The sequence below is a fragment of the Dipodomys ordii genome, unplaced genomic scaffold (genome assembly GCF_000151885.1).
Source record: "Dipodomys ordii isolate 6190 unplaced genomic scaffold, Dord_2.0 Scaffold301, whole genome shotgun sequence".
Classification (NCBI taxonomy): Eukaryota; Metazoa; Chordata; class Mammalia; order Rodentia; family Heteromyidae; genus Dipodomys; species Dipodomys ordii.
Window position 1 is genome coordinate 18,217 of NW_012267517.1, and position 9,459 is coordinate 27,675.

At 39.0% G+C, this 9,459-nt stretch overlaps 1 protein-coding gene across 1 annotated transcript; it reads right to left on the reverse strand.

Moving 5' to 3' along the window:
* Positions 1–30: 30 nt before the first annotated feature.
* On the reverse strand, positions 31–4,253 carry LOC106001474 (zinc finger protein 260-like). Its single transcript, XM_013036565.1, has 4 exons — positions 4,190–4,253; positions 3,386–3,475; positions 714–2,324; positions 31–629 (listed from the first exon to the last, which is right to left on the reverse strand). The coding sequence occupies exons 1-4, from the start codon at positions 4,221–4,223 to the stop codon at positions 358–360; spliced, it is 2,007 nt and encodes a 668-aa protein (XP_012892019.1). The 5' UTR covers positions 4,224–4,253; the 3' UTR covers positions 31–357.
* Positions 4,254–9,459: the final 5,206 nt, after the last annotated feature.

Sequence of the window (9,459 nt, forward strand, 5' to 3'; positions counted from 1 at the left end):
TTTTTGAAAAACTTTCTAAATGTTTTACATTGCTATGATTTCTCTTGTGTGTGTGTGTTCAATGATGAACCCTGAGCTGTGCCTTCTGGTTGAAGAATTCCACATTTCTACCTTGATAAGGTTTGTATCCTGTGTGGGTTCTCTATTGCAAACTGACTTCTCTTCCAGATGAAAGACTTTCCTTACTTGTTACATTCCAGAGATTTTTCATTTGGGTGAATTTTCTTATATGCTAGGCTGTGGCCTCCTGTGGACGGTTCTTTCCACATTTGTTGCATTCATAAGGCTTCTCTCCTGTGTTGTGCTCTCTGATGATAAATAAGGGTTGACTTCTGTGTGAAACTCTTTCCACAGCTGTTACATTCCTAAAGTTTTCCTCCTGTGTGTTCTCCGATGGACAGTAAGGTTTCCTCTGTGGCTGAATGACTTTCCACACAGGTCACATTCAAAAGGTTTCTCTCCTGTGTGTGTTCTCTGATGGTCAGTAAGGTATACCTTCCTGGTGAAAGACTTTCCACAGCTGTTACATTCATAAGGTTTCTCTCCTGTGTGCATTATCTGATGGATGTTAAGGGCTGCCTTCCACCTGAAAGACTTTCCACACTCCATACATTCATAAGGTTTCTCTCCTGTGTGCATTATCCGATGGATGTTAAGGGATGCCTTCCACCTGAAACACTTTCCACACTCCATACATTCATAAGGTTTCTCTCCTGTGTGTATTATCTGATGTGATTTAAGGATCGACTTCCGGATGAAAGACTTTCCACACCAGCTACATCCATAAGGTTTTTCTCCTGTGTGTTTTCTCTCATGGAAAGTAAGGCTGATTTTCTTGGTGAAAGACTTTCCACACCTCCTACATTCATAAGGTCTCTCTCCTGTATGTGTTGTCTGATGGATCCTAAGGTTTCCTTTCTGGGTGAAAGACTTTCTACACACATTACATTGATAAGGTTTCTCTCCTGTGTGTGTTGTCTGATGGATTTTAATTTGTGCCTTGTGGGTGAAAGACTTTCCACATTTATTACATTTGTATGGTTTCTCTCCTGTGTGTGTTGTCTGATGGACCTTAAGGGTTTTCTTCTGGGTGAAAGACTTCCCACATTTGTTACATTCATAAGGTTTCTCTCCTGTGTGTATTCTCTGATGGACAGTAAGGTATGCCTTCAGGTGAAAAGATTTTCCACACTTGTTACATTCATACAGTGTCTTTCTTGTGTGAATTTTCTGATGAAAAGTAAGGTTTGCCTTCCGGATGAAAGACTTTCCACACACATTACATTCATAAGGTTTCTCTCTTGTGTGTGTTCTCTGATGGACAGTAAGGTGTGCCTTCCGGGTGAAAGACTTCCCACACAGGTTACATTCATAAGGCTTCTTTCCTGTGTGTGTTGTCTGATGGACAGTGAGGTGTGACTTCTGGCTGAAAGACTTTCCACACAGGTTACATTCAAAAGGTTTCTCTCCTGTGTGAGTTCTCTGGTGCAAAATAAGGTTTGATTTCCGGATGAAAGACTTTCCACATTCCATACATTCATAAGGTTTCTGCCCTGTGTGGGTTGTCTGATGGATGGTAAGGTGTGCCTTCCAGGTAAAAAATTTTCCACATATATTACATCCATACAGTTTCTTTCCTGTGTGTGTTGTCTGATGAAAAGTAAGGTGTGATGTCTGGGCGAAAGACTTTCCACACACGTTACATTTAAAAGGTTTCTCTCCTGTGTGTATTCTCTGATGGACAGTGAGGTGTGCCTTCCGGGTGAAAGACTTTCCACACACCTTACATTCATAAGGTTTCACTCCTGTGTGTGTTGTCAGATGGACAGTAAGGTGTGCCTTCTGGGTGAAAGACTTTCCACATACGTTACATTCATAAGGTTTCTCTCCTGTGTGTGTTGTCTGATGGACAGTAAGGTGTGCCTTCTGGGTGAAAGACTTTCCACACAGGTTACATTCATAAGGTTTCTCTCCTGTGTGTGTTGTCTGTTGGACAGTAAGATGTGCCTTCTGGGTAAAAGGCTGTCCATGTTGGTTATATTCAAAAACTACAGGAGACACACCAGGAGTATAGGCAGCACATATCAAATCAGGTTCACCATAGAGAAGCATGTTCTGACATCGCATAAACTCCTTTGTTCTCATCCCCAAGGAGTTCCCATTATTTCTAATCAGCTCCGACTTAGGTTTTGATCTTAAATTAAAAGTTGTTAATAATCTTACTTTTTCCTCTCCTGTGTTACTATTCATGACTGCTACTTCAGACAGATATTCATAGGGACTTTCCTGACAGGTCTTAATCCTGTACTCCATTTCTTGGACATCTAAAATGAGATATAGAAAGACAGATAAAAACATAAATGAGACCGCAAGATTCCTTAATGTCAAAGTAAAGATATTTTCTCCCACCTTAACTGTTACAAGATTTTAAACTTTCAAAGCAGGAACTGTTTGATGCAGAATATATGCTTTTCTCCATAATGTATTAACAAAGTAGTACTGACATTTTACAATGGTAAATAATATTTTTCTGTTTCAGACTTTTTGTGTTTTTCTCAGGGAATTACTCAAATGATTCAACTACACATCTGCCTTTATTACCCTTGGGGTTTGGTCATAAGGGAATACCTGTTATTTTTATTTTAATTTATGAAAATATTTTATATATTTTCTGGTTTGCTCTCAACCATTATGTGAGGAACAGAAATACTGACTAGATTTAGAGACCATTTGGGTGTTTTATACATCCGTTTGCCTTTCCACTAAGCATAGAAGGTTCCTGAGAGTAAGGATTTATACCTCTATATGTTCAGTTCTAACTTCTAAGAATTACTTTAGGGATTGGTGGCAGTTTTTAACTTTGTTTCTCTCCATCTTAGTCAAATTCTCATCAAATTTCCTTTTCTGACACTCCTAATCCTTCACAACCATTAAAGACCAAAGATACTGCAGCTCACCACCCAGGTAGTCATCCCCTATGAACCAAAAGCTTTGCTTCTGAATCTCACTCACTTCCACCATCACCAAGAAGCAATTTTCCTCTTCACAGGATAGCAGTCCTGGCATACTCCTTATTTCCTCATACCTGCATAGGCCTTGTTTCAATGAAAATGAGACCTCATTTTCTACATTTCTCATTTCCTTTTTCTGTTTAAGAATGATTTCTACAAAGAAAAAGAAAATTGCTCACATAACCATACTGGGACAAGCAAATCAGTTTGTCTAAATGTAAATTCTTGACTGTCATGTCCTTAAGACAAAGGATCACCTAGTTCTCTGCCACACATGACTCAGGAAACTAGGAACATTATTGCTCAGTACAGCTCATTAAACTTACCAAGTGGACTCTGGCTACAAAACCACCATGCAAGATGCTTTATCTCACCTGTGAGATTCTTGTCTGAGGCTTCTCTTATCCATGGTTCTGCACCTTGCTCCAGCTTGGCAATCAATTTAGGTTTAGGAACACAGTGTCCTGTTATTAACAAGTAGAGAAGAACTATTGGTAGGATGGGTCATCATTACTGTAAGGTCTTAGACATCATGTTCACAAACTTGCTCCTAAACCTTGTTTCTCATTTCTTATCCACTCCCTCGTTGATATTCCCCAGCTTTCAACTTATTTTGCCAATTGTGTGGCTTGAACTCAGCTCTTTTGCTCAAAGCTAGCATTCTGCTCATTTCAGTCCCAGCTACATTTGTAGATTGTGAGGGGATTTGGAGATAAAAGCCTCATGGTCACTTTTCTGCAGTTGCTGGCTTCAAACCAAAATCCTCACATTTCAGCCTCCAGAGAAGCTAAGATTACAGGTGTTTGCCACTGCACCCAGGATCAGGGTTGAATACAAATAACCACTTTCAACTAGTGATTTTCAGATCATACTTCAAATAGTGAAGTACTTTCTATTCTAGACTATATTTGCACCTAAAGAAATCACCGCAAGTTTAGGAAGACAGTTTTCTTTCTACTAGTGGAATGCAGTTTAGATCTTGGGTCCAAGTGCTGATTAGGTTTCTTGAAGAATGGGAATAAAGTTGTCTCCAGTTACATAATCAAGTGGAAAAAATGGACAGGAATTTTATATTCCCACGGACTGGAATCCTCTACTGAAACAACATAAATATTTATATAACTACTTAGAAAAGAAAACAGCCTTTGATCTCGCATGTTCAAATGACTTTTGCTCACCTAAGGACAAGAGGAGGCTGTAGGTCTCCAGCATTACATCTCTATGCAGGGTCCTCTGAGCATGATCCAGGTCTTGCCACTCCTCCCAGCTGAAGTCCACAGCCACATCATCAAATGACAACAGCTTCTGTAATGGCACATTTGAATCAAGTAATTAGCCCAAGTCAGGAAGGTCTGTGGGACTCATCCCCAATTAATCACCAGGAGAAAAGCAGAACTGGTGCTATGGCTCATGTGGTAGAGCACTAGCCTTGAAGCGAAGAGTGCAGGGACAGTGCTCAGGTCCAGAAACCAAACCTCACAACCAACCAATACACACACACACACACACACACACACACACACACACATACACACACTGTATCTGATAAGCAATCACAACACATTTAGGACATCACATGGAATACATAGCACATTACTGATTCATGAAAAGTAAGTGTCCACATAAATGTTAAATGCAGTAACAGTACTTAAGAAGGTAGCTAATGATGGATTTGGCCCTTATAAGATCTGCTTTACTTCCCATATATAAATATCCTATGTTAACTATTTTGTAGTTTAAGTGCTAAATACTGAAGTATGGTCATAGATATCCTGATGTTTCTTTCCTATGTAAAAAAGAACTGCTAGAAGGACGTTTTGTGAACTTGGCCTACCTTCTACAATCCACAATATAGTTGCGAGGGGCATACAATGTTCCCTGACTATATTTTCATTTAAATATGCCTTCATGGAAGGATGGAGGATGGGTAGAGGCTTAAGGAACATTCAAGATGACAAAAAACGAAAAATAGGACCACGACAAGCAAGACAGAGAAAAATTAGAAGAGGGATGTGATCTAAAAATACAGAAGACAAATTTACAAGTTGGAAGGAAATAAGAGTGCTAATTTGCCTGTAGAGGCTAAGAGGAGAGGTTTTGGACTCTCACACTGAACCCTATTACAAATGATGAATGGCCAAGCCAGCCATGCTTGGCAATACTGACTAACACACAAAAGGGAAATATATATGTGAAGAATTGAAAGAAAATAATATTCAATTCACAATCCATTGGGCAGAGGAACTCTACTAAAAATGTAGATTAAAGATATCAGGGAAACAGAATTGATTAATTACATATCTGCATTTTAAGAGTGTTACAAGAGAAGTGCTTCAAGAGAAGAGAAAAAGGAGTCCACATACATATACACATAGGACAAAGAAACTAAAAGGTAAATGTGTAGGTAAGTATAAAGGAATATATGGGTCATCTATTTCATGTAATATTTCTGTAATAGTTTGTTGAAAGAAAACTTATAACCCCATATGATTCACAATGCATGAAGATCCAATATATAAACTCATCACTTTATTAAAAGAAATGTATGTAGAATATTCATATGCATCAATAAATATTGCAATTACCAGGCTAATCAGAAGGCCTCAGTTCAACGAATTAATTGTACCAAAAAACAGGGTACTAGATTTAGGGTTGGGAATGTGGCTTACTCCAGAGTGCTAGGGTTCAATTATTCAGTGCCATGTGAACAAAAAAACTAGAAATGGGAAAAACGATTGAAGACACTTTAAAAAAAATCTACAAATAATTCCTTGAAATATACAAAGCTCAGTATCAATAGTCAGGAGAAGAATTCTAATCAAAATTCTACAGAAATAACTACTTTATATATGTTACTATGGACAGTTTTAAATAAAAATAACAAATATCCTTCCAAAGTCTAACAAAGGCTTGGAAGGATGTGAATTCAATTTGAACCTTGGTGCATGTCTGGCAGGAATGTAAAACAATCAAAGATGGTATGGACAGCCCTAAAAAGAACTAAATAGAGAATTACATAGGAATATGGTCCAGCACTCCTAGATTTGTACCCAGCAGAAGAGAAAGCAGGGACGAGAAGAAGTATTAGAGAATTACTTCAGAGCAAATACTGACAAGAACCACAAGACAAACACAGGTAAAAGAATAGATAAAGACATTGAAAAGGAAGACAAGTTTGCTACATTTTATAGCAGGGTTGATCTTTGAATACATTAAGCTAAGTAAAATACAGCAGTCATAAAAGCACAGTCATGGTATGATTTCCCTTACTGAGCTTTCAAGGATCAACAAAGTCATAGAGCCAAAAAGTAAGATGGTTCCAGAGACTGGGGTAGAGAGGAAAAGGAGCTGCCTATTAATGATTATACAGCTTCATACATGGAAAATGAAACATGCTGTACATGGATGGAAGAGATGGCTGCACAACAATGCGGCCATATGAACTATCAGTGAACTCTGAATTGAAAAAGGGTAATGTAGCCACACAGGATGGAACATACTTATACACACTGACTTTGGGAAATTCAAAAAGGATGACCAGCCAGGCTAGGTTCCATAACAATTTCAAGAGCATGCTGGACTACTTATCAAGACCTGTCTTCAAAAGGAATAGGGAATGATTTGTATTGACAAAGCTCATAAAATTCTCAAACTTTATAGACCATGACAATGACAATTTGCCTTGTGAAGTTGAAAATGTGTTTTTGACTTCAACTAAGCATCTCTGTTCCACAATACTGTGACATATGTGAAATTTATATAATCACTTTCTCTCAATTTAAACAACAAAAAAAGAAAAGTCAGAGAAGGGGTGGTTTAGGAGCAATGGGTAACAATGTTGTCTGACATCTTCTATTCACATATTGTTTTGTAGAATTGCAACTTCTTTGTATAACTACTTAAACCTAATAATAAAATAAATTGTTTGAAAGAAGGAATATGGAAAAATCAAATTTTAGACTCTCTGAATTGGATCAGAGATATAAGTGCCATGTGTGTCTATTTTTCCAGTTAAAATAACAAATTAAAATTTATGAAGAAACGTTAAGCCACATTTTAGCTGAAAACATACAACTACAAATAGCATTAATAACAAACACACATGGACCAAAAATGCAAAGTGTTCTTTTTTTTTTTAAATCGGTTGTGTGGGTTGAACTCTAGGCTTGAGCGATCTCCCTCCAGTCTTCAACTAAAGCCTAATGATCCACTGTGTCACTTCTGTTGTCCTGAGTGGTTTGTTGGAGATAAATGTATTATGGACTTTCCTGTCCAGGCTGGCTTTGAACCAGGATCCTCAGCTCTCAGCCTCCAGAGTAGCTAGGATGAAAGGTGTGGGCCAACGGAGCCTGAACAAAAATGCAAATTACTCTCATCTGTGCATCTTAATTTTAGGTTTTGTATATCTTTTCACTGACTATTTTTCAAGTGTATCTCATATTACTGAATCAGTTCTCCAGGAAGCTTCCCAAGGATATTTCTTGCTGTTCTTTTTGATGGGCTTATAATGTACTATGATTTATTTTTGTTTCTTTGTATGTTCTTCTGCCATGGCATAAACCTTGTTGTCACTGTCTTTGATTCTGGTGTCTTGCATCTTGTATATACATTTTTCTAATTGAGGAGGGGAATGGAAATAATAAAATGCTGAAATAAGAATACAGGATGGCCCATTGTAAAAATGACTTGTACAAGGAACTATGTTGAAAATGAACGACAACTTTAATAGGGTGGGAAGATTTGGGGAGGTGAGAAGTAACGTGATGGTAGGGGAAAAACAAAGGAGGGGGAAACAAATGCTCTATAAGAAATGGACTCATTACCTTGTTCATGTAACTGCAATCCCTCTGGACACTATCATATATATATATATGTCTGTGTGTTTGTGTGTGTGGAAAATGACATATCCAAGATATTTTTTACAAATGTTCAGTCAGCCAGGTGCTGGTGACTCATGCCTCTCATCCTAACTACTCCGGAGGCTAGGATCCAAGGATAATACTTCCAAATTATTTCTATTAGAAAAGCCTAGAAGACTCATATCTCCAGTTGATTATGAAAGGATATAAGACAAACAAAAAAGGTGAATGTTCTGCTATGACTTAAAGAGTAGAGGACTAGGCTTGAGCAAAAAAAAAAAAAAAGCTCCGGACAGCTCTCAAGCACTGTAGGCCAAGGACACACAAACATATCATTCAACGTATTACAAAAACACTGTCTACTCTGAGACAGATGAGGATGGTGGCTTGGAGTGAAGCCTTTGCTCTGCATGTGTGAGGCTCAAGTATTGATATTTACTGCTAGAAATACAAATATTGTAAGACAAGAATGAAGTCTTATCAATATGTAAACAATAGTGATTAATGCTTAACAATATCAACCGGAAATTTCAAAAATACATTTTGATATCATAGTTAATGATGTTACTTCATTAAAAAGGATCTGATGGATGTTCCGGGCAGATGGCGGAGGAGAAGTTGGAAGCTAAACAAGCTCTCGCATAGAAAGCAGTTGTAGTGTTTCAGTGAACAGTCCTAAGCCAGAGAATCACACCAGGTTTGCCACCACAGTACAGAGAGTTAGGTCAGAGAGGGAAAACCCAGTGAAGAGAGAGATCTCAGCACTTGCAAGCAGCCATGACTGGGGTGGTAGAGGAGGCCGTAGCCGCCATACCTGCAACAAAGGCCCCATATGTGGTGTGTGAGTCAATTCTACTCAACACCAGCAAGAACTGACAAGGAGCAGACATCTTCATCCTGAAGTTAGCAGACCAGAGAAGACTCAGGAACCAAGACTCCAGTGTGAGTAGAAGACTGAAATCCTCACTCCATCTCAGGGAGCAAAGGGAAGGCTACCTCTCCCCCCCACTACCACAGATCTCCATTTTTGATAGTGACAAAGGCCTGGCTGAGCAGCTAGCTCCAACTCAGGCCTTGGAAGAAAACAAAAGAGTCATTTAGCAGGTCACAGGAACCTAACCTGACCTGCTAGGCTCAGCTCCACCCAAGGGGAAGTCACCCAGCCAGGGCCCCAGCCCCAGCAGTGGCTTTCTTCACTGGGTAAACAGAGACAGAGGCTGCCCCTCCCTATAGCAGCCTTGACAATCAATTGAAATTCAATAAACATAAACTCCAAGAATGGCTTCAGGCTGGGCTCTGAGAGTCTCTCAGAAGCTAGCCCCTCAGGCAAAAGCTACTGTTTGCTGAAAGGCCTCAACTCTATCCAGAACCTAGCCTCTTCACAGCATCTCCACACTAGAGGAGACAGCCAACTCCATCTTTTGTGATACTCAGAACAGATCTCCCTCCCATTAAATTACCCTGGGAGAAAGATCACAAACTCCTGGGTAAAGCAGAGCACTTTTCTGCCTGCTCAAACAAATTGACCTAAGAAACCAACCAAGCCACAGGAAAATAAAATACTGCAAGCGGATCAGAGACTGTAACAA